Source organism: Meles meles, chromosome 20 (genome assembly GCF_922984935.1).
Source record: "Meles meles chromosome 20, mMelMel3.1 paternal haplotype, whole genome shotgun sequence".
NCBI classification, from domain to species: domain Eukaryota; kingdom Metazoa; phylum Chordata; class Mammalia; order Carnivora; family Mustelidae; genus Meles; species Meles meles.
Window position 1 is genome coordinate 9869860 of NC_060085.1, and position 24782 is coordinate 9894641.

A 24782-nucleotide genomic window follows, 5' to 3' on the forward strand; every position below is an offset into this window, starting at 1 on the left:
GCTCAGAGGCCGGCCCTGGAGACTCAGGCAGGCATGCCAAGGCAGGGACCACAGGTTGCCCCCAACACGTGAGCCCCAAGCCGTTTCCGACATAGCCTCCCCAACCTGAACACTCCTGCAAGAAGAGCCAGGCGGCGCCCCGGGCACGACTCCCACCCCGCCCCTGCCTGCACAGCCCCACTTTCCACTGGGCTCTAGCCAGCCCAGGCTCACGGGGGCCAGAGTTTGTCAGTCGCTCACATGGTGGAACGGGAGGCAGAGAATTTGCGAGCAGAGCAGGTTGCTCACACGTGAGCGTGTGTGTGTGTGTGTGTATGAGCCCGTGCAACGCCTCTGGGTCTGTGTTTACTGCACTTTTCCTGTTGGCTTCCAGCTGCCCTGCCAGTTCCGGGGAGGGCCCTGGGCCAGCCGCTGTCCTCTCCCCCCACCCCCCCCTTCATAAAGTCCCAGCCAGCCAGCCTCGGGACACCGCACAGCTGCCCAGCCTGGGGAGACTGGACAGCCCTGCCCACCCTCTGCTTCCCCAGCCGGCAGTTCAGACCATGGGAGGCCCCCGCCGCTGCAGCTTCCTTCTCCTCCTTCAAGGTGAGGATTTGGGGACCCTGCTGGGAGGGACAAGGGGGCTGCGAAAGCACCCCTGGGCGCTTTGGCACTCCCTGCCCGGTGGAGAAATGGAAGGTGTGGCTGGCGGCTCTGGGGGCCCGCAGGGGAGGAAGCCACATGGCCAGGCGGGCACATGGAGAGAAGGGCTGGCAGAGCTGGGGCACCCCCAGGCTGGGCAGAAACCCCCAATGTGCTCTAGGAGCCCCCATGCCCACTCCTATCTCTGGGCTCTGTCGCAGAAACACTTTGGGGGCTGCCCCCCTAAGAGGGGAAACTGAGGCATGGGGGAAGGAGAGGAGGGTGGGACCCTGAAGGGAACTGCTTGTAACATAGGGCATGGGGGATGCTGAGGAGCTAGGAGACAGGACCGCTTCACTGGGGGGGGGGGTACTCCCAACATGTCCCCCATAGTCTCAGTGACAGGAGCAGCCCCAGAGAACCCCACACTTGCTCCCCCAGACCCAGCCAGGACTCCACCGTGGGTTGAAAGAGTTTTGCCTGCTGTGGGTTTGAACTTGATTTTTTACCACGACTTCCCCCCACCCTACCCCTCCTCCCTTCCCGCCCCACCCAGGGTGTCTCTAACGGATTATGGTTATCAGGACAGCTTGTTGCCTGAGCAACCAGGCAACAAAGAGAGTGGAGAAATGACATTTGGGGTGCCACAACCAGAGCTTCCCTGGGCCACAGGGACGGGGGTTCCCTGTGGTGGCCCAGGGTGCCAAGCGTGAGCAGAGCCCCACCCACAAGCTCCACCCTGGCTTTCCTCGGGAGCAAGGGCAGGAGTCTAAGTAGGACACAACTCATGGGGGGCCGTGTGTCCCTGGAGCCAAGTCATGGAGCCCCTGGACTCACTTTCCATGTCAGGAAAATGGGGGGAACCTGGTCTCTACTTTATAGGGTTAAGTGTTGAGTGAGTTCGACACAAACTGTTCCTAGTTCACAATAAGAATTGAGTAAACAGTATTTTATTTTTTATCTTAATTTGTCTTATTGCTTTCTGGGCAGGACATTGGTGGGTCTGGGGTCTGGGCTAGGGGACCCTTAGCAAGAGGAGCAAGAGGAGGGTGACTGCCCCGCCCCTTCCCCCTCCCCCCAGGGTCCCTAAGCAAGAATCTATTGCTCAGGGCTCCACAGGCGATGCAAACCAGATGCGACTGGGAGAGGATGACCAGCAGCTCCTCTCCCAGCTCCTGTTTGGGTGACTTCCAGGGCCCCAGATGGAGAAGGCCTGGCCCGGCAGTCTTGGTTGGAGGGAGGGTGGCGGGGAGGAGATCCCAGCCCAGCCCCAGTGGAGAGGATAGGGTACAAAAGAATCCCCCCACACACCAGGGTCTGGGGAACTTGAACTCAATTCCGCTTTCCTCGGTGCCCCTTTTCTCACCAGACTCTTCCTGAGTTTTTTCTGGGCTCCAAGCCTCAGTTTGTCCATCCGTAGAGTGGACATGACCAGAGCCCCTGCCTCCTAGGGCAGTTCTGAGCAAGACTGTTGCTATTTGGGGTTTGGGGAGCTGGGGACACATCAGTCCAGGTCCTACCCTGCCAGAGAAGGTCCTTTTGTGGTCTGTCCCACAAAGAGGAAGTGGGTCTCGGCTGAGGGACGAGTCAAGCCCTGTGGCCAGAGAGGAGGAAGAAAGGGATCCTCATTCAAGGAAAGGGAAGGGCATTCCAGCCTCAGTTTACCTTGGCTGGGAGGACCTATGGGAGGGGGATCTCTGGACCCCCACTAGCCTGAGCGGTATCCAATTTAGACACAGGAACTAAATGTTTGGGGTACCTTCAAGTCTGTACCCCCCATAGGCCCTCAAGCTGTGCTCACAATAGCCAAGCCCAGAATTCCCCTGGGAGCCCCATCCAGGGGCAATAGAGTGTGAGTCATCCCTTCCCCTTGGCCCAGGAAGTGACTCATGCCCTCCTGCCCTCCCTCCTGGCCACCATCCTTCCACCCACCACCCTGCTTTGGGTCTCCCCGGATAAGTGGGGTGTCCATAGCTTCGCCAGCCTTCCCAGATTGGCAGAGACTGGACACATCCCCGAGCCCTTCCCATGCCCCCACCTGCTGCTGAGGCACCCTCCTCCCTCCCTCCCTGTTCCCATTCACCCCCCTCCTTCTAGTTGTGTCTCTGTCTCCCGGTCTTGCTCTCCATCTATCTCTAAATCTCTTTGTCCAATCTCTGCCATCTTGGTCTCTGTCTTTCCATGAGTGCCCTACTTCTCCGTCCACGTCTAGCACTGCCTTAACTTCTGTCTGTTTCTCTCCCTCACACCTCTCTGCTCCCTCCCTCCGCTTTTTCCTCTTTCTGTGTCTCTGGCTCCTTCTCTATCTTCTCTGTTCCTCTCTCTCCCTCTCCTTATTTTCTCTCCATCATTATCTCCGAGCCTCTTTCACTGGTGAATAAGGAGCTTCCTGTCCCTAGAGCCCTTGCTGACTTCAGGAGGACCCCCAAACACATGCCTGGGGTGTAGGGTGCCCCTCAGCAGAAAGGACGGCAGAAAAAGAGCATCCCCACCCCAGTGTGAGCCCACAGTGTCTTCCTGTGTGCGGGGAGCCAGGGGTGAACTGTCCCCACTGCGTCTCGAGCCAGTTGTTGGGCTGACAGATGTCGTAGGTGTGGTACGTGCGCACCTGTGTCCCCGAGTCAGGGTTTAGGGGGCCGGAGCACCTTAGATTCCGGGGCATCTGAGAGAGCACTTGCTCCAACCCCTTTGCCTTCATGTAAAGCAACGATGATATAAACACTTGGACATACCAGGCAGCATTCACGTGCTTACCTCTCACACACCGTGAGGAAGGGTGGCCTGCCATCATTCCCATTCAATGGATGGGAAAACTGAGACACTGGGAAGTGAGATCACCTGGCTAAGGTCTGGGATTTGAACCAGGGCCACCCATCTCCTGTCTGTTTACTGAACTGTTGTCACAGGTTAGCAGGAGCCAAGACCTCCATTGGGCTTCCTCACGCTCCGTCTGAAACCCATCCCCAGGCGATGGTGGCAGACACTGGCTGTGAGCGTGGGTGTCCAGGGAGGGCTGCTCGCTCTCCCATTAGTGACGGACAGAGCCCCAGTCTGGGAGGGCTCGGCAGCCCCCTTCGCTCAGATGTGTCAGCCTCAGTTCTCCGTCAATCCTTCCCTGCTCTGGGCACCCCCCAACACACCCCCTCTCTCTCTCTTCCAGTGCTGGGTATCTTCCTGATTCTGTCGGAAGCTGAGTCCCAGAAAACCAGTGGTGAGTCTGCTGGGAGCAAAGTAGTCCACAGGCAGAGCCTGGGGGAGGGTCCCTGGACCCCCACAACCCAGGTGGGAGAGACGCCTGCTACAGGGGGAGGCCAGGGCTGCCCCTCCCAGCAACCCCTCCTTTGGAGATGGTCCTGCCCTCCTCCTGAGCACCTGGCTCAGACCTCACCTTCTGACACTGGTAACCTTCCCCACAGACTGTGCTCGCTGGTGCCCTCCGAATTCCATGTGTGTCAATGCCACCGCCTGTCGCTGTTCCCCGGGATTCAGTTCTTCTTCCGGGGTGATCTTCACCAGCCTCTTGGAGAGCTGTGATGGTACAGGGGCTTGGGGTGGTGGAGGGGCGCAGAGACAGTGGGGCATAGCCCAGTGCCTGTGAGGAATGTGAGTGGTGGTTGGGTTCTCAGCGTTTGGTCTTGGGATTGTCATCAAGGGCAGAGAAAGAGAAAGGACAAGATAGAAAGGTGGAAAAATAAGTAAATAAACATGGCTTCTTGGAGAGAGAGGAACTCTGGAGTCTGGTTTCACTTTGCCCTTCCAGGATGGGGGAGGAAGATGCAGAGCTGCCACCCACGCCCCACCCCCATCTCCGCACTCCCTACTGAACTCAAATCCAGGATGCTAGCCAGAGGACAGAGAAGAGAGCTGAGTGGGCTTCAGGAATGTCTTGCTCCAGCTGCAGCCCAGCCTCTGCAGCATAGCTTAAGAATCTAATCTTTTCCCAAAAGACACTGATTAAGCATCAGCCCCCATGCTGGGGAGTCAGGTGATGGATAGGGACCTCTTCCTAAAGGAACTCATGTCTTTGGGAGGTGACCCTTTGCCCCATTGTGTTCCAGACATTAATGAGTGTGGACCACTCTCGGCAGTGTCCTGTGGAAAATTCGCAGACTGCCAGAACACAGAGGGGAGCTACTACTGCACGTGCATTCCAGGATATGAGCTTGCTTCTGGGGCAAGAATGTTCAGGAATGAGAGTGAGAACACATGTCAAGGTAAGAAGTGCCCCACATCTTCCATCTCCCTGTCCGTGAGGTTGGGGATCACCAGAGCCATTCCGGAATCATCCCCAGGGGCAGGGCCCAGGCGAGAGGGTGCAGCACCCATGTCTGCCTGCCTGTGCCCCAGCCGCCAGCACAGAGAGGCAGGGCATTGTGAAGGCCAAGGGCCCAAATCCCTGCTTTGCTACTTGATAGCAGTGCATCTGTGCCACTGGCCAGGACACTTATTCAGAAATCACTGTTCATGTACAAGTTGTCATAATATTATTGTGATTTTGTGTGTGTGTTTTAAAAGAGTCCCTATTTTTTACAGATAAAAAGAAAAGTAGCTTTGCCTTTTGTTAACTGTATGACCCTGGACAAGTTCTTTTGCCTCTCTGTGCCTCAGTTTACCCATCTGACAATGGCGCTTACCTCATAGAATTGCTGGGAAGATAGAGGCAGCAAAGCACAGAATCGTGGCTGTCTGATTTTGAATGACCCTCATTATGCTCTAATGCACCCCCTCCAGGATGGGCACCCCTGAGGTCCACCCCGGGGTGGGCACAGAGAGCAGCTGCTCCCGTGCGCCCCACACCATAGTCACATCTCTTGCCGTGGTCTTGCCCAGTGATGCCATGGTTCGGGCCCAGGAGAAGCCCGGCCTCCATGCATCACCAGGCTTTGCCCCCCGTCCAGGGAGAACAGCAGGTGGGGGAAGGGGCTTTGGGTATCCGCGGGGGGGCAGAGAGGGCCAGCAGTGGGTGGACAGGGGCGACCACTCGCCCAGAGAGAGGGGGTTAGTGCAGAATAGAGAGAGAGTGAGCAGAGGAGGCGAGCAGGAGTGAGAGGTGAGAATGAGGTGCACCTAAGGGTCCAAAGGACTCTGGGGTGGGTCCACAAGTCTACCCCACTGTGGAGAAAAGAGCCCACAGCCTGTTCCCTAGCCCCATCCAGACCTGCATGCAGACAGAGGGCTGCAGAGCCTCACTGGTGGGAGGGAAGGGAGGACCCGCACTTTTGTGGAGCCCAGGGGGAAGGCTCTGTCCACGGCACTGCTGGTCCCTAGGGCCCTCTGGGTGAACATTGTGCCCCAAACATGTGACCTGGCCAGAGGACAGAGCCTTTACATGAAATGGAAAAAGGCCCATCATTTCCAGGTGAACACAGCATATTTGGGGAATGGAGAGTGGACTGGGTTTCAACTCCCACTTGCCTCCTGGGCCTGACACTTTTGCACTGAACAACCTGCACAAGTGTACATGGCGATCAGAGATCCCACTCTGTGTGCCCGGACGGGGGTGCTGCCCACCAACTGTTGTGAGCCCCCAGCACAAATAGGGGCTGTGGCTACTGAGAGGCTGCATTGCCATATTAGAACAGGCCAGGGCTGAGAGAAGGGGACTCTGTCAGGTGGGTAGGCAGGGACACGGATGAACAAGAGACGGGAGAGGGGCCACTGTGGACCTCAAGCTGGGCAACAGTGAGAGAACAGTCTGCTGGCTTGGCCCAGGGCCTGCTGCCTGAAGATGGAGTTCTGCCATGGGCTCAGCCTTTGCCGCAGCTGAGGACACATGTAGCCATGTCGTGGCCGTGTGATCTGCTGCTAGCTGGAGATCCAGGCCCCTCTGTGGGCCCCTTGCTCCACTTTCCCCAGGCATCAGAGGATGTCCTGGGCACCCGCCTGGTGTCCCGAACCTCTCTGAATCCCAAGGCTCAGAACTCTCACCAGAGGGTCACTTTAGGATGTCTAGACTGTGCCCCTACATCCTGGGCATCTTATTTGCATAAAACAAGAGGCAAGTGGCATTCAAAACACTTTACAGGAAGTGGGTTCCGGCGCAGTATCCGTCCTCTTGGCCACCATCAGTAACTGCCTGGATGAGAACTGCCCCCACTGGAGCCCACATGGAACTACCCAGACCAGGAGCCCTCTCAGACCCTTGGCCATCATGGACCCAGGGACCTCATCAGGAAAGGCGGGAGGATGGAGATTTGCCAAGAGACACACAGCCTCTAACCCATCTGCACGGCAGGCCAGCATCCCCCCTGGAGAAGGCTCCTCCTAACGCCTAGCCCCTGGCTTCTCAGCCATCCGGCCTGCCTTTGTTTCCCTGCGCAGGGCTCTGTCCCCATCCTTCCCAGGAGCTTTGGTTCAGCCTGGATGACCAGGACCCAGAGGATATTGTTCCTGGGGTGGACCAGGTGACACCCACCCCTCGCCCCACGTGCACACACACTCGGACAGTCAGGTGAACCAAGAAGCTCCTGTGTGGACCAGATGACCAGAGAGGCCATCATCCAGGACCACTGCCGCAGGTGTGACCCTCTCCTGAGGAGGTCAACCCAGGTCTCCCAGGAGCACCGGATCCCTCAGGGACGGAAGACGGAGCCTAGTCATCGGAGTCCAGTGTCTGCATCCTGGTGGGAGGCCAAGAGCCAAGAAGACAGGAACATTTGCCACCTCTCACCCCCAGCACCTGCTCCCTCTCTGGCCACTGCCCTCCCCTACTGCTGGCCTTGCTCAGGTGCGGGTTCTCACCACTTCCTGCCAGTCCAGGGGATGCCTTCCCAGGAATCAGAGAAACGCATCTTCACTGCCCCAAGGCTGCCTGACTGGACATCAGTGACACAGTCCGCCCCAGCCTGGTGCCCCCTGTCCCGGCAGGCCCTGGCCTGTCTGGCACCATCCTTACTTTCCCTGCCTTGCCCAAAAGCCTCGTCCTTGGAGGGCCTGGCTCTGGGGTGGGTCTTGTCCATCTCCGTGGAGCTGGAATCCCAGAGTGAGCGTGGATGGGAGCATCCTGGGAGGGTCACCAGGACTCCAAGCGAGAACTCAGCCAGTGAGTGGCCACCCTGAGGGAGTTAGGACGAAGGCCATCGCTGGGAGCCATGACAGGTCCCAGTCGGGATTGCAGCATTTCCTCTGTACACGGTTCCTAGGAAGGACCACCCTGGACTCATCCAAGTCCTCAGGCTGGGACACAGGTGGTTACGTGACCCTGCCCCAGCTGGGAGCTGCCCAGAGAGGAGGGAGCCAGAGCTGGCAGACAGGGCGGACTTGGACCACTTCTGCCTACATCTGGAAACAAAACATCTGGGCCACCATGCTCGCCCATAGCACGCCTCCATGTGAATTAGAAAAGGCACCCACTCACTGAGGAGGAGAGAGCAGAGGCTTCCAGATGCTTCTATCCCAGGAAACAGCTGCAGGCACCCATCACCCTCTCCTTCCCCCTGCAGATGTGGACGAATGTCAGCAGAAACCCCGAATCTGTAAAAGCCGGGGCATCTGCATCAACACCCAGGGCAGCTACACCTGCGACTGCCCGCCCGGCTTGCAGCTCAACCCGGGCGACCCGAATCTGTGCACAGGTAGAGGCCCTGGCAGACGCTGTGACGCTGCGCTGGAGCTGGGGAGGGGCCGAGGTGGATCCCGCAGCCCCAGGAGGAGGGAGAAGACCCTCAGGTTCCCGAAACACCAGGGGTTTGCTCTGCCCAAGGAGTCACCTCCCAGGAAGTTCCCACCACAGAGCAGGAAGGCCGCAGGGCCTTCTGGGCCTGGGGTTCCCTTGTGGAGCCCCCGGCCTCATCCCTCGTCCTCTGTCACATGGGAGCAGAGGGAGTTATCACCTCCAGTTTCCAGAAAGGGAACCTGAGCCAGAGCTGGGGAGGGAGTAGGCAAGAGAATTTGGAAAGTTCAGGCCCCGTGAGACAGTCTCCCTTCTGGTTTCACAGTCTATAAACCGAGGACCATGGTCCCTGCCATGCCTGTCTTGCAGGGAAGCCATTGTAAGGTCCATTGAGGTTGAAGTTGAAGGTCACCAGGTGGTAGCAAGTGCAATAATGGTGGGGTCCTTGGTGCCAGGCAGTGAGAACGGGTGCAGTGAGTGGAGGGACACTGACCCTCTGGCTTTGTCCTCAGATGTGAATGAATGCACGTCGGGGCAGAACCCATGCCACAACTCCACCCACTGCCTCAACAACATTGGGAGCTATGAGTGCCGCTGCCGCCCTGGCTGGAAGCCCATTCCTGGGTCCCCCAATGGCCCAAACAACACTGTCTGTGAAGGTGCAGAGCTCAGACGTCACACCCTAGAGACCCACACTCAGAACATCTGATCCCATATTCAGTGGCACCCACACAAACCAAGCAGAAGGAACCCTGGGTCCCTTGCTGTGCCAGGCATTAATTCTTTTGAGGCTGGATGGGAAACGATCTGGGGGTGGGGGTGTTCCGGGGAAGGAGCTGGGGTGCCCAGGAGCAGGCTCCTAGGAGACCCCAGACAGCAGCTAATTACCATCTGGGACAAAGGTATTTCTGTATTCACAACCTGCACATCTGTACAGGGCTTCTCAGCCATCCGGCCTGCCTCTGTTTCCTTGCGCAGGGCTCTGTCCCCACCCTCCCTGATGGGCTCCCATGTCAGGCTCCTTACACTCCCCATGACCCCGGCATCACTAGGATGTGGGGTCAGTAGGTGATATCACCTCCAGCCAAGGGGGGACACTGACACAGGGAAGAGGGGGCAGGACACAGAGGGGAAAGGCGTGCTGACTCCCAACTTTGTGTCCCCAGATGTGGACGAGTGCAGCTCCGAGCAGCCTACGTGCCATGAGTCCACCATCTGCATCAACACCGTGGGCTCGTACAAGTGCCGCTGTCGCCGGGGCTGGGAGCTCAAACCCGGATTCCAGAATAAGCAGCCCAACACCACCTGTGAAGGTACCTGGTCTGACCTGACCCCAGACCCCACCCCCAACACACAGAGACACTCTCACACCTAATGAACTGCTGCTCTATCCCCTGCAGAGATGTCCTTCCCCACCTGGACCCCACCCCCTGGAAACAAGACCCAGGTGAGTGGCCCCAGCAGGGAGCAAGAGGCAGAAATCCCTCCTCGCAGTCTGCCCGATCCACCCTCTTTCCCCAAGCTCCCCCACCCACATGTGAGGCTCTCTGACCCCCCTCATGTCCCCTCCCCACAGAGCATGTCCCACTTCTTTGAACGAGTCCAATGTCTGAGCAGAGCCTTTAAGCCAACCTTGGCTCCGGACACCATGAAGGTAAGAGCAAGAGCTCAGGGGACCCCTGGACAGCACAGGGGGTGGCTAAGGGATGCTTCCATGGGGGGTGGACACAGCCCAAGCAGGGGTTACACAGATACAGACACACACACACACACAGACACACACACACACACACACACGCACACACACAGAAGGAACACAATGCCAAAAAATGGAGCAGTTATGAATTTCACCTCCAAGGTTAGACCACAAAGGTTCAAATCCTCCCCATCCCTCCCACCCTACCCTCACCCATTGCCACCTTCTACTGTGTGACCTGAGGCAAGTGACTCCCCCTCTCTGGGCCTCAGTCTTACCTGAAAATAGTGCCTGTTCTATCTAGTCAGTTTGAAGGTTTCATGGGAACTAATAGAAGTGAAATTCAAAGAAAAGGCAGGGCCTGGCACGCGGTGAGAATTCTGTGTAAGCTTTCGCCTCTGTGCTAAGCCGGGTGGAAACGGGTGAGGCCCTGTGTCCTTTTAAATTTTCCAGTAGCTACTTTAAAATAAACAAGCAAAAATACACAAGTGAAATTAGTGTGAAGACCGCATTTGATCCAATGGATTCAAAATATTACCACTGCAACGTGGAACTATATTCCGGGTGCTCGAGAGCACCTGTGGCTCGTGGGCAACTCTTCTGGGCAGTGCAGACCTAGACCAGAGCCTGGCAGGAAGCCCGTGCCTGGGACAAGTCAGGCACCACTGTTACAGTCCACGCACACAAGCCTCTAGTCAACCCCCTCCCTTGTCTTCTGACCACTGCACTGTCTCAGTGATTCCCCTGTCAGCCCACTGTCCCCCAGGCCACCCCAGGTGGTTCTCCAGTGTGCCCCTTGGTGGAGGGGGCTGGTGAGGTCAGGGTCCTTTGGGCAGCCCCTGCGGGACAGTGACCCACCAGCTGTCACCCATTATTCCCAGGATCTCATCAAGTCAGTGGATGATATGCTGGACGCTGCCAACGATCTGGAGACCCTGTCCCTGACTGAGAGGCACCGCATGGCCACTGACTATCTCTTGGGCCTCGAAACAGTCCTGAGAATGCTGGCCAAGGCCATGCCCGGAGCCTCCTTCACCTATGTTTCCCCTTCAGAAACAGGTGAGATTTCGGCCCGCCCTGCCCCAGCCGGGGACCCCATCCCACACCCAGAGCCCCCAGTCACTGCCCCTCTCTCCTCAGAGCTATCCCTGATGATCCAGGAGCATGGGGATGGGGATGGAAACATCACCATCGGTCAGAGCCAAGCACGGATGCTGCTGAACTGGGATGTGGCGACTGGAGCCAGGGATTCGGGTACTGGCAGGGAATCCGAGGGGATGCCCGCAGGAGAGGGGTGGGGGAGCAGGGATGCAGCTAGAGGTGAGGTTCTGAATATCTAACAACTGGAAATTGAGCTATTGCTAGGGCCCCCCGGGGCATCATGGTGGGCTGGAGAGCCTGAATCAGAGGTCTTAAGAGGCGGGATGGGGCATGGGAGGAGGGAAGGCAGGAGAAGGTAGCCAGCCTGTGTACCTTCCAGGCCCCACCGTGATGGGCATCCTCTCCAGCCGGAACATGAAGAAGTTGCTGGACAACGCCTCCCTGAAGCTGGAGACAGAGAAGGAAGTTGAGCTGAGCAAGATCCACCAAAGTACAGTCCACGGTGCCCAGGCTGAGATCGTGTCGGCAGTCAACTTGGTCTTTCTGAGCAACACAAACACAGAGAAACTTGACTCCCCTGTCACCTTTGCCTTCTCTCAGGTACTGAATCCTCAGGTGGGCAGGAATCAGCCCTACTGCTCACCCCTTAACCAAGGTCACAGTAGTTCCTATGCAGCCTTCATTTCCCCACTCTGCTCCTTCCTCAAACAGACTTCAGGGCTTTGGCACTTGCTGCGCCCTCTGTTAGGGACACATTTTTCTCCCACCTGACTTAGTCCTTCACCTGGCTCCAGTCTTTGGAACTCCTCCTTTAGGCCTTCCCTGATCTCCTTATTTAAAATTACAATTTGTAGTTATGCCCCACCTCCCCCATGCTGTTTCCTTCTTATTTCCATAGCACCTACTCCCTTCTAACCTGCTCTCTAGTTGACTTGTTAGATTTATTATTTCCGTCTGTCTCCCGCACTAGCATGCCAACCCCAAAAGGGCAGGGACTTGTGTCTTCCCCGTTCATTGTGTGCCATGCCGGGGGACACAGCAAAGTAGCTGCTCAGAAAATACTTATCAAAGGAAAAGTAGCCCTCCTCGGGCTCAACCCAAGCCCAGGACCCAAGAATGGGCTCTAGGCTAACCTTTCCAATCATTTCTACCTGCCCACACAGAATGCAACACCTGGGCCACGGCAGGAGCTGATCTGCGCATTCTGGAAACGTGACAACAGGAGCGGGCACTGGGCCACCACAGGCTGCCGGACCCTGGACACCAAGACTGGCAGCACCACCTGTCAGTGCAACCACCTGAGCAGCTTTGCCATCCTCATGGCTCACTATGACATAGAGGTGAGCAGCCAGGGGCCACCCTCAACAGCCCACAGCTGGCCAGGCTGGCCTAGGTTAATATAGGCAGCTGGTTCTTTTTTTTTTTTTTTTTTTAAGATCTTATGTATTTGACGGAGAAAGAGACAGCGAGGGAAGGAACACAAGCAGGGGGAGTGGGAGAGGGAGAAGCAGCCCTCCAGCTGAGCAGCGAGCCTCATGCCGGGCTCCATCCCACAACCTAGGATCATGACCTGAAGGCAGCTGGTTCTTGATGATACGGCCCAACTGGCCCTATATGGTCACAGCCCGGGAGCCCCACCTCATGGCCCCCAGACCCGTCCCTGCACTCCCACACCCCCGCAGACCTCCCCATGGTTCAGCAACTAAACGGTGTGGCCTGGCACTGCAGACCCTTCTCTGGCTGGCGCCCCTTCTGACTGTCCATTTCAAATTGTTTTCAGTTGTAAAATATTACTAAAAGCTCCTAAGCGAGCACAACTTTCTGTTTGTGGCCTCAGAGATCCATCGGCAAGCTGGTCCACACGTTTAATTGGAATGGGCCAGGCTGGGGTGCCTGGGTGGCTCAGTGGGTTAAAGCCTCTGCCTTCCGCTCAGGTCATGATCTCAGGGTCCTGGGATCGAGCCCCACATCGGGCTCTCTGCTCCGCGGGGAGCCTGCTTCCTCCTCTCTCTCTGCCTGCCTCTCTGCCTAGTTGTAATTTCTCTCTGTCAAATAAATAAAATATTAAAAAAAAAAAAAAAAAAGGAATGGGCCAGGCGGAGTAGGGGAGGCTGTGGTTGAGGCCAAAGGTCCAGGAAGGACAAAAAGGTGGATTTCAGTGAGTTAACAATATGGCAGGTGGAGAAGGGGTAAAATTTGAGATGAGGGAGAGGAAGATCAGAAAGATGGGACCATCAGTATTAGAAAAGAAGGATGTGGTCTTGAAGCTTCCCTGGGGACCTTCTCAGAAGTCTCGGTGTTTAGTAGGGAGATCCACCAGGAGGAACGGGGGACCCCTGCTTCCTCCATGGTTGTTGGGAGGAGATGTGATATTTAGGATGAGAGACACACAGCAGGCTTGCTTAGGTGTTGAGGGCAGACGATGCGGGGGTTAGGTGAGCAGCTTGATCAGAGACCTGCCAGAGACCTGCAAGGCAGGCCCCAGATGGGTCTCGGTGGTGGGGCCCATGAGGACAGGAAGTCCTCAGGGCGCTGACTGAGCCCCGCGCACCCCACCCTGCATCTAGGACTGGAAGTTGACCTTGATCACCAAGGTGGGGCTGGCGGTGTCGCTAGTCTGCCTGCTGCTGTGCATTCTCACCTTCCTGCTGGTGCGGCCCATCCAGGGCTCGCGCACCACCGTGCACCTGCACCTCTGCATCTGCCTCTTTGTGGGCTCCGCCATCTTCCTAGCGGGCAGCGAGAACGAGGAAGCAAGCATCGAAAAGGTGAGGTCCGGCGCGGTGGAGGGTCGCCCCCTCACCAGACCGCTGGGTCGGCAAGGCCTGGGACAGGGAGAGCTCCGCGCACTCCCGGGGTTCGGTGAGGACCACAAGCCTGGGTGGCACGCGGCTTGCCCAGCGCGCGTGGTCTGCGCCTGCCGCCCACTCGTCGCCGAGCCCCTCACCCCGAGGCCCCGCCCACCTGAGGGAGGGTTCTGCGGGGGCGGACCCAGCAGGCCCCGCCCGCACTGACGTCGCCCCGCCTCCGCCCCGCAGGTGGGGCTGCGCTGCCGCCTGGTGGCGGGACTGCTGCACTACTTCTTCCTGGCCGCTTTCTGCTGGATGAGCCTCGAGGGAGTAGAGCTCTACTTCCTAGTGGTGCGGGTGTTCCAGGGCCAGGGCCTGAGCAAGTGGCAGCTCTGCCTGATCGGCTACGGGGTGCCCCTGCTCATCGTGGGTGTCTCTGTGGCTGTCAAAAGTGACGGCTATGGCCCCAAAAAGTGAGTGCAGGCCAGTGGTTGGGAGGGAGGGCAGGGACCCCAGTCCTGGCCACAATGTCGTGCCCCTCGGTGGCTCTGACAGCACCCTCCCCTCTCACCCAGTTGCTGGCTGAACCGTAAAGATGGCTTCCTCTGGAGTTTCGTGGGACCTGTGACCCTCATTGTTCTGGTAAGTGCCCCCACCTCCACAGCCTGAGGCACATGGCCCCACAAGGAGCCCTAGGAGACCTGTTCCCTCCCTGCAGTTCCAAGGACTCCCCCTAATGTAAATTCTGTGCTGCCTGCCCAGTGCAATGCTGTGATCTTCGTGACTACTGTCTGGAAGCTCACACAGAAGTTTTCTGAGATCAACCCAGACCTGAAGAAACTAAAGAAGGCCCGGTGAGAGCTGGGGCCTCAAGGGGACTGGCAGGGAGAGGAGGGTGTGGGGGGGGGGGGGCCTTCCCCGCTGACAGCCTGTTCTCCCCGCAGGGTGCTGACCATCACGGCTATGGCTCAGTTCTTTGTGCTGGGCTGCACCTGGATCTTTGGCTTCTTCATGTTCAACCCGCAGAGCTGGCTGATGACCTACACCTTCACCATCCTCAACTGCCTGCAAGGATTCTTCCTCTTCGTGCTCCACTGCCTGCTCAACAAGAAGGTGGGCTGCAGCCGCTATGGGTGGGGTGCAGGGGGCCCCCAGTCCTGGGGCCTGCCCCTTCCCTAACCTGGCACCCTGGGCCCTACAGGTAAGGGAGGAGTACAGAAGGTGGGCCGGCAGGGTCACAGGGAACAAGTACTCGGAGTTCACCACATCCACGACTGGCACCAGCCACAATCAGACCCAGGTAAGGGCTGAGCCCGGGGTCGGGGTGCTGGGCTAGAGCACACCCAAACCACGTTCCCTTCTCATCGTGCTCCTTTCTCACCAGGCCCACAAGCCCTCCGAGTCTGGTATGTGACAGCGCAGGTCTGGCCAGGCCGTGGTTCCTGTGGCCTCAGCAGCTTTTGCACGTGCCAAAGACGGTCCCCTCCTCCCTCACCACTCTGCTCCCTCTGCCCTCCTGCCTTGGCTGCCACATGCATGATAGAAAGCAGGGGGGCAGCAGCTGTAATCTGGCACTGACCCCAGGACACACGGCCAGGTGGGATTGGACCTGCCAGGCCTGCTTCTGGCTGCCTCTGCTCCAGCCCAGCCAGGACCCAACGTGAGGGCAGAAGCTGGCCCAGGGCTGCAGCCCCCTTCCCTGCTATACAAGGCCCGGACATACAGGACTCCTTTGCCCGGCCTGGCCTTTCCCCTCATCTGTCTTTGCCACAGAGCAAAAGGCCAAGGTGCTGGGGCTCAAGCTGCCCCTTAAGCTAAGACTGAGGCCAGGGGTGGGAGAAGGGCAGGGTCCCTCCTAGCCCCAGTGCCTGACGCTCACGGTACAGAGGCCCATCTGCCCCTGGAGGCAGAAGGCTCTCACTGTTGTGAAGGTTGTGGATATTGTATGTTTTTGGGTTTTTTTTAAATCTGTATAAACCTTTCAATGTTGACACTTAAAAATTAAATATCACACTGATACCGAAGCTGGCTGTGGGGGATGGCTGGAGCTCACTGGCCAGGCCTGCTACATCCATGAAATGCTGAGAACTGACATAGACGGGGCGGGAGCCAGGATTCCGTAATAAAACTTTACTCTTACGCAAATCTACAGCTTTTAAACAGTAAAAAGGCAGGCCCGCTGGCACCTAGAAAGAAGCCTGGAAGCAGCACTCGGGAAACAGGGCAGCTCTGGCCATCAGCGCGTGGTTACCGGCTCTGCTCAACTGTAAGACACAGAGGGGAGGCCAGTGAGATGGGGAATGGGGGTTCCTATCTGGGCCCAGCCCCTTGGCCTGGCCCCACACTTACTATATGTGGAGATGTCGATTTCTTCAGGAAGTTCAGCCACGTTCACCTCAAACCTGTCCTGAACGTCATTGAGGATTTTGGCATCATTCTCGTCAGATACAAAAGTGATAGCCAGGCCTTTGGTCCCAAAGCGACCTGCACGGGCCACCTGCAGGGTGAGAAAAGCGGGGGGGTCAGGCCAGAGACACAACCTAACCTGGGAGTCTGAGGACAAGCAGGGCCACGTCCCATGCGCCCCACCCTAGGAGGGGGGGCCTCAAGGAAGGGACACCTCTGGAACCACTCACTCGGTGGAGGTAGGTGTCTGAGTCCTCGGGCATGTCGTAGTTGAAGACGATGTTGACTCGCTCGATGTCCATCCCTCTGCCAAACAGATTGGTGGCCACCAGGATCCGCCGCTGGAAGTCTTTGAACTGCTGATAGCGCGACAGACTGGGTGCAGGAGGAACAAGAGGTGGCAATCAGACACGGGGTTCCCGGGTGACACTCCCCATGAGGTGCCTGCCTGGGGGCCTCTGAGGGCAGCATGCACTAACCGCTCCTCCTGGGCCATGCCCCTGTGGATAGCGATGGCCGGGAAGTTCTGTTCCACAAGGAGCTGGGCCAGGGCCATGCAGCGCTGCACTGACTTCACGAAGATCACCACCTGCAAGGGAGGGAGGCAGGAAGGGTGGTCAGGGTCAGATCCCCCCTGCACCAGCCTCACACAGGCCCAGAACCCCAGGAAGGCCCACACCGTGTCACCTGGTTGAACTCCAACACATCCAAGAGATCAAAGAGCTTGCGGTTCTTCTCACTGTCCTTGAGCTTGACATAGTACTGCTGCAGTCCGTGTAGCGTGAGCTTGGTCTCATCATCCACAAACACCTCCATGGGCTGTGCAGGAAGGGGCAGGCGGGGTTTACTTCTGGGCTTCTGGCCTGGCCAGAATCTTCTAGCGAAGGACTCCATGCTGTGAGGCTTCCCGGAGGGCCTGCTGTCCCCCAGTAAACGCCTTTCTCCCAACAGCTGACCTAAGCTCTGGTCTGACTCGGCTCCCAGTCTGACAAGACACAGGAGGGAAGGCAGGCCCCTGGGCCCCCCAGCATTCACACGCAGTGAGGGAAGCGTGGGTGTCCTGGAGCAGCAACAGCTCAGAACCAGAAGCCAGCAGGGCCAGAGCTGGCGCAAGGAGGCCGCGGCCGCTGTCCCGCCCCACTCACGTCTTGCATGAACTTCCTGCAGACGGGCCTGATCTCCTTGCTCAGGGTGGCGCTGAACATCATGCATTGCTTCTCGTGGGGCGTCAGCCGGAAGATCTCCTGCACGTCCCGCCGCATGTCTGCGTGGGGAGAGCGACAAGCAGGCGGGCTGAGTGCCTGGCAGACCAGGACCCCCACCCGAGACCAGCCCCAGCTCCTCCCAACCTGTGCCAGGGAGCCGTTAGCGCCATGACGAGGGCGGTGTGAGCCGAGGAGTGGAGGGAGGGGCGAGTCCCAGGTGCCTGAGGGGCTGGACTCGGGGTGAGCACAGGCGCGGGAGGAGCTGCCATCCACTTACACGCTGCCAGAGCGGAGCAGCCGTGCCAGCGCGCCTCGAGCCACGCTTCAGGGAGGGGAGCCTGAGGCAGAGACAGCCACTGGGGTGAGAGCTGCAGCCGCCTCCCGGGACACAAGCCCCATCTCCCACTGGCCCTGGCGGGGCTCACAGGGCAGGCGGGGGTGACAACTAACTCAGCAGGCGCAAGGGCTGATGTGTACACAGGCCCAGACACGGCTCATTTGGGCCCTGTGGCCCCACTCAGCTTGGGCTCAGAAGCAGCAGGGCACTCTGCCCATGCTAGAACTTTCCCTAAAATCATGTATAGAAGACTTGGGCGCCAGCTACCCACCTGACCCCGTCTCTGGAGCAACCTCTGACCTATCCTGTCAGGGCCCACCTGGCTCTGAAGTCTGGGGGTTTAGGGGGACTGTGAGGGCGGAGAGGGTGTGGCTGGGTGGGCCTCTGACAGCTCCCAGACCCAAGCAGGACACTCACCCAGCTGCTCCAGCATCTTGTCACACTCGTCCAGCACGAAGTGTTTCACGTTCTTCAGGTTCAGGCTCCTGTTCCGCACTAGTGCCAGGATTCGGCCTGGTGTCCCCACTACGACATGGGGACAGTTCTTCTTCAATACCTCTTCATCCTTCTTGATGGAAAGGCCCCCGAAGAACACAGACACCTATGTGGGTGGAGAGAAAGGTGTTTTGCCTGTCTAAGCCCTCCAGGCTGATGGCCACCCAGCCTGTAGCCCTGCCAGCTTCTGCTCCAGCAGCCCCCTAGTCCCCTGGGCCTAGAGCCTGAGGACCAGAAAGGCCTGAGAGCCTGGCCCTGACTCTGGTGGAAAGCAGCCCCACGGCTGGGACCAGCACGGGCCTCTGGGGGCCATGCATAATTCAGCAGGCTTTTAAGGAGCATAAACCACCGCAAACCTCAAAGGCAGCCTCTGCAGCCAAGCTTGGTAAATGGTAAACACTGGCTGGGCCAGAGCCGGGGGAGCAAGCCTGCAGAGGACCATGCAGCACACCCAGCCCAGGCTGAGGGGGCTCACCTTGACACTGGGCATGTACTTGGAGAAGCGTTCATACTCTTTGCTGATCTGGAAGGCAAGCTCCCGCGTGTGGCACATGACCAGGACTGAAACCTGCAGGGCAGGTAGAAGAGAGACACTCAAGGCAGTGTCCCAAGTCCTGTCCCAGCCAGAGCCCAAGCCTGTGTTCTCTCATGGGGGCCCAGGCCCACTGGGCCCCTATCCCTCCAAGGTGCCTGCCACACTGACCCCACACCTCCAGCAGCTGGAAGGGCCAGTCTGATGCTCTACCTTCGCCCCAAGCTTCACCTGCCATTCACTCCCTATGTCCCTTCAGCTAAGTCCCTTTAGCTAACAAGGTCCGTCTCCCACTGCCAGGATCCAGAGTGAGACCTAGCTGGTGAGGTAGCCCATGTTAATGGCTTCCTGAGAGTCTGCTCTCCGGCTGGCCCATGACCGCCGAAGAAGGATGCTGCTCCCGCCTTCATGCCCACGATGCCAAGTGCTGCGACCATACCACAACCTCCCACTGAATCTCCCTTTCCTTCAGTTACTGTAAGGGAACAAGGGTTCGTGCAATGACACAGCCCGAGGATGTGTGCCCCAGTGTGACAAAAGCACAGCACAGGAATGCACCTCCATTCTCCTCCAGCAAAATTCCTGCGTGAGGAAGTAACTGTCAGCAGCAACCGTAGTAACAAATCCTTATTCAATATAATCTCACCTGAATAAACCTGCACAATCTAGAAATGCGCATGACAAATTAACAGCTGTATCTCTGGCACTTTTCAGTTTTCCCCTCAGCTCCCATTTTGGGGGGGATTCTGTCACAATCTTCAAAGCCCACAAAGAGCACAAAGGAACGAGAAGGCCAAACAAGGGAGCCGTAGCTCCTGATGCCTTGGGCACTGGGCCCCACAGGGAAGGCCCCCACCCACCTGTCCGCTGACTGGCTCAATCTGCTGCAGGGTGGCCAACACGAAGACCGCCGTCTTGCCCATCCCAGACTTGGCCTGGCACAGGACGTCCATGCCCAGGATGGCTTGCGGAATACACTCGTGCTGGACTGAGGGAGAGAGCACGTGTGAGCGACCAGAAACCGGATGCTCCCTGTGTTCAGGCTCCTCGCCAGGTGGCTGAGGAGGCCAAAGTGAGAATGCTCAGAGGAGGTTCCTGGCAGGGAGAACCAGGGAGGCATACCCTCGGACGGATGCTCAAAGCCACAGTCCACTATGGCCCTCAGGAGCTCTGGCTTCAGCAGAAAGTCCCGGAAGCCAGAGCTGTGGATGGAAACATAGGAACCCTTGACGTCTTTCTTGGGGGGAGCAGGAGTGCTCTCCGGAGGAGCCTGGGGCTCTTCATCTTCCTCATAATCCAGAAGCTCATTTTCCACATCCTGTTCCGCCATGCTGGTAAGAAAAGAAGAGGGAAGAAGAGCTGAAGGAGAAGGATGAAAAAACCCACACACTGAGGGTCATCCAGGGAGAAGGCCGCCCAGCAGGTGCAGTCCGTTGACACAGGTCCAAGAAGGGCAAGGCACTGGAGCCGTCTTCCGAGCTGGCACGGAAAGGACCCAGGTGACGAAGCTGATGGCCATCACTCTCTGACCCCTTTCCCTCACGCCCCCCCCCCCCAGCCCCCGACTCCTGCAGAGAAGTCCCACCATCTCCGCTTGGGCAGCACCCCCAGTCTCAGCGTGTTGTGGTCACACCATGCCCTCCTGTAAGCCACCTCATCTTTGCCGGGGCCCCTGTTCCCCACGCCCACACATGCACACACCCCTCCGCCTCCCAGGGCCTCCCTCTGCTCTCAGAGTGAAATCGCCACACCTCTCTATGGTTCTCACATCCCTCCTCGTTGGCCCTTGCACAACTCATTCCACACTACCCCTTTCGAACCACCCCCGGCCTTGCCTGGCTGCTCAGACTCACCAAGCCCTTACCCCAAGCTTCTACAGCACCTTGCCCTCACCAGGAAAACTCTAATGACCCACCTCAGCCCACCTAACCTAAAGGAGTTCCCTCCCCACCACCGCCCAAGAAGTCCACCGGGCCTGCACAGGGTAGGCCCCCTGAGACCAGGAGAGGTGGCTGCCAGGATGCTGGAGAGAGCAGAGCCTGCCCTGCCCCAGCTCCGCCCACTATTTGTGGTCTGCACAGGGGAATAATTAAGTACTCTCATGAACAGGCCTCCCATTGGGCCCAGGCCAATAAAAATAGAGCTGAGATCGTAAATAGAATTAATACAAAGGTTGCTTACCTCCTGGCTTTATTTTATCCAATACATGCCCAGCACCTACTGGTGTAAGCTACAAGGGACCCAGGAGTGAGAATATGATCTTTTGTACTCCCAATCTCACCCTAGCCTCCAAGTCTACAGGGAGGAAGCGCTGAAGCAGTCAGTCAGTCACTCTTCTTTCTGAGCTGGATGCAGGGGGTCCTGGGCCCACTTTCTGGCCCTCCCTCTCTCATTCTCTCCATGACTTCATCCAGCCCCAGGGTTTTAACCACCTCTGTGAGGGAGACCTCCCAAACTTATGTCTCTATCCACTGACAGCTCCCTTCAACAGCCTCTGTTACCCAGCTGCCTTGCCTACATCTCCCCTCGGAACCTGAACTCAAAATACCCAGACCAAAACCCTCTGTTTCTTCCTGCAGACCTGCTTCTCAAAAAAGCAATTCCATTCTCTCACTGGCTCTTTCTCTCCCCCGTCCAGTCAGCCAACAGGTCCCAATAGGGCGATTAGGCCACTTCTTACCGCTGCTACCTCACTGTTCCCAAGTTACCTTCACCTTTCTTTCTTTTTATATATTTATTTAAATAATTTCTACACCCAACGTGGGGCTCAAACTCAGGACCCCAAGATCAAGAGTCACATGCTTTTCTGACTGAGACAGCCAGACGCCCCCTCACCTTTCTTTTTTAAAATTAGAACAGCTTGGGGCGCCTGGGTGGCTCAGTAGGTTAAGCCGCTGCCTTCGTCAGGTCATGATCTCAGGGTCCTGGGATCAAGTCCCACATCGGGCTCTCTGCTCAGCAGGGAGCCTGCTTCCCTCTCTCTCTCTCTGCCTGACTCTCTGCCTACTTGTGATCTCTCTCTCTGGCAAATAAATAAATAAAATCTTTAAAAAAACAAAAATTAAAAAAAAAAAATTAGAACATCTTTGGGCGCCTGGGTGGCTCAGTGGGTTGAGCATCTGCCTTCGGCTCAGGTCATGATCTCAGGGTCCTGGGATCGAGTCCTGCATTGGGCTCTTTGCTTGGCAGGGAGCCTGCTTCCTCCTCTCTCTCTCTGCCTGCCTCCCTGCCTACTCGTGATCTCTCTCTGTCAAATAAATAAAATCTTTGAAAAATAAATAAATAAATGAATTTTAAAAATACAATTAGAACACCTTTACTGATACATTCACATGCTCTACCAGAAATATGTGCAACGATCACCACAGTTGGAATGCATTACACATTTTGGTTCGTCTTCAAAAAGACCATACCCTTTCCCTATCATCCTCCCCCTTCCAACCTCTTTGGCCACTGCTAACCTACCTTCTTTTCTATGAATTTGTTGTTTCAGACATCTCATAAATGGAATCACAATACGTCACCATTCATCCAGCTTCTTTCATTCTGCATGTTTTGACATTGATCCGCTTTATGGTATACATCAGTACCTCGTTCCTTGTCATGGCTGAACGTTCCCCCGTAGGGCTACCAGTTCACCCATTGTCAGCTGATGGGTATTTGGGAACCATCATCTCTTGCCTGGATTTTTGCTAACAGTCTCCTCACTGGTCTCTCTGTTTTCCATCCCCCTCCATCTTCTCTCCCCACAACAGCCAGAGGAAGCCTATTAAAGCGATGTCAGAAAATGTCACTCCTCTACTCAAAACTCTCCACAGGCTCCCACCGTGCTCAGACTAAAACTTGAGTCCTCACCATGACCTACCAGACCCTACACGAACCAACCCCCTCCATGCTGACCTCACCTCCTCCATCACTCTTATGCACTGGCCTTGCTGCTGTGCCTCAGACCCGCCTCTGCACTTTTGCACTTGCTGTTCTTGCTGCCCACAATGGTCACCAATCCCCCTACTTCCTTCAGACCTCTTGCTCCAGAAGGGTACTTCTTGCAGGCCACAACTAAAAAAGCACCCTTTTTAAGGTCAGGCCTGATAGTCCTTTTGCCCAGAGCCTAAAACAGTTAAGCACTCAACAACAAGGGCTGAAGGAACAGAATTAGAATTGAGGCCTCAAGACAGAGTTTAAGCACTAAAGCATGCATATACCCTTACTAATTCTTGAAAAAAAAAAAAAAGTAATCTGAACAGGAGGGGGTTAGTTCCCAGGCAGCAGAGAAAAGAACAGGAGCTAGGAAAGGTCAGTCCCAAAACACCAGGCCCTTGTGAGGAATGGAGAGCAAGACTGGCTGGTAGAAGTAGAGGCAAAGGACAAAGCTGGGAAAGCTGTTCAAGTTGAGGGCATTCATACTTTATTTGCTAACCTATAGGGAATCGCTGATTAAATTTTTTTTCCCAAGATTTTATTTGTTTATTTGACAGAGAGATCACAAGTAGGCAGAGAGGCAGGCAGAGAGGGGAAGGGAAGCAGGCTCCCCGCTGAGCAGAAAGCCCGATGTGGGGCTCGATCCCAGGACCCTGGGATCACGACCTGAGCCGAAGGCAGAGGCTTAACCCACTGAGCCACCCAGGTGCCCCAGCTGATTAAATTTTTGAGTGACTCAGTTGTCCCAGAGCAATTTACTCCAGAGTAGAAGATGAGTGGGGAATGAGACCAGAAACAGGGAAAACCAGTCACCAAAAGAGGATTAACCAGTGTGGGGGTGTTATGAGGGAAGAAGGTGGCACATTCGGCAGGGCAGGGCAGGGTACTCCCTGGGCAGAGAAGAATTAGAGCCACCTACTCTGACTGTCAAACCTGGTGACCAAGAAGAGATGGTGCATTTAAAAGATACAAAGATGCAGATCAATATAAATCGTTTTGTTCTTATAGGGAGACAGATTCAGGACAGCCTGAGTCTGAGGCACAAACTTTTCTAGAAAGTGGCTAGACAACATGCACAGCTCAAAACAAATTAGAGAGGACGAGGACTGTTGAGGCTTGTCCCACCCAGCGGGGATAGCTGGGACGGCTGAGGCCCCAGGAGCAGATGAACTTGAAAGCTGACACCGGAAAAGTGACAATTTAGACACACCCACGGGTACCCATTCACTGTCAAAGTGTCCCCAGGGAAGACTTCCACCTCAGTTTGCCTCTGAGACATCTTTTTTGCTCTAAATCTCTGGAACCCCGAATCCCCTAAACACAGAGCAAAAACACAGCATAGTGGGGGTAGGCAAGTCCCTCGGACTTGGGGAAGCCTGCCCCGTCTACAAGCTCGGGTTTCTGCCACCGCAACCCCAGACCCTGGCGTCGCCCCCTTCTCCAATCCCTCCCCAAACGGCCTAGGCGGTCTTCTCGGACAGACAGGCTTTCTCTCCAAATCGGGTTCGACCCGTGGGCCGCCATGACAGCCTACTCCTGGAAGCGGGCATGGTCTTCGACCGCCAACTGCCACGGTCCCCCACCTTGCGCATGCGCTGTGGCATTCAACGGCCGAAGCCGCGCGGCGGGCACCCCAACCGCCCCGCCCCGCCTTGTCTCGCGCCCGCTCCTCTTCCTCTTCGCCTTAGCCCCCGGCGTCTCCCCTCGCCAGCTCGCCCGCAGGTCCGAAGTCTCTGCACCGCAGCCCCGCGCCCCAGGCCCATCGCTCACCTGGTACCCCGTTCGCCTCCGCGTGCTGCGAGAAGTGCTGTCCGACTCCGGTTACCGGTTGCGCGCCCCAGCACGAGCTGTAGGGCTTCCTGCCTCCTACGTCCGACTGCGGCTCTGCTTAGTGGACTGCTGCCTTTTCATTCAAGAGAGGCGGAAGCGATGATTGGGTCCTGCAGGAGGCGTCTGGAGGCTATTGGTGAAGAGAGGAAACAGGGCGTGCCTCTTGCCTCAGGTTCATTGGTCAATCTGAAAGTAGGCGCCCTCGGCTGAGGCCGACGTGAGGCCGTGCGCTGTCAC

At 57.0% G+C, this 24782-nt stretch overlaps 2 protein-coding genes across 5 annotated transcripts; one reads left to right on the top strand and one right to left on the bottom strand.

Annotated features, from left to right (window-relative positions):
* The first annotated feature begins 219 nt into the window (after window positions 1-219).
* ADGRE5 (adhesion G protein-coupled receptor E5) lies at window positions 220-15843 on the top strand. Of its 4 annotated transcripts, XM_045992207.1 has the most exons (21): window positions 220-290; window positions 374-585; window positions 3782-3832; window positions 4038-4157; window positions 4680-4835; window positions 8064-8195; window positions 8746-8892; window positions 9400-9546; window positions 9634-9680; window positions 9810-9887; window positions 10811-10988; window positions 11070-11183; window positions 11410-11645; window positions 12194-12370; window positions 13598-13798; window positions 14069-14292; window positions 14395-14461; window positions 14582-14673; window positions 14764-14932; window positions 15021-15119; window positions 15204-15843. In XM_045992207.1, the coding sequence occupies exons 1-21, from the start codon at window positions 241-243 to the stop codon at window positions 15231-15233; spliced, it is 2727 nt and encodes a 908-aa protein (XP_045848163.1). In that variant the 5' UTR covers window positions 220-240; the 3' UTR covers window positions 15234-15843. The 4 variants fall into 4 exon arrangements, with proteins under 4 accessions (XP_045848163.1, XP_045848164.1, XP_045848165.1 ...); XM_045992208.1 differs by lacking the exon at window positions 220-290 and having other exon boundaries at window positions 376-585; window positions 11410-11630; XM_045992209.1 differs by lacking the exons at window positions 220-290; window positions 8064-8195 and having other exon boundaries at window positions 380-585.
* Window positions 15587-24709, bottom strand: DDX39A (DExD-box helicase 39A). Its single transcript, XM_045992213.1, has 11 exons — window positions 24486-24709; window positions 19917-20125; window positions 19655-19782; window positions 18738-18830; window positions 18185-18368; window positions 17371-17489; window positions 16913-17044; window positions 16705-16814; window positions 16456-16600; window positions 16169-16316; window positions 15587-16083 (listed from the first exon to the last, which is right to left on the bottom strand). The coding sequence occupies exons 2-11, from the start codon at window positions 20122-20124 to the stop codon at window positions 16067-16069; spliced, it is 1284 nt and encodes a 427-aa protein (XP_045848169.1). The 5' UTR covers window position 20125; window positions 24486-24709; the 3' UTR covers window positions 15587-16066.
* Between the last annotated feature and the right edge of the window lie 73 nt (window positions 24710-24782).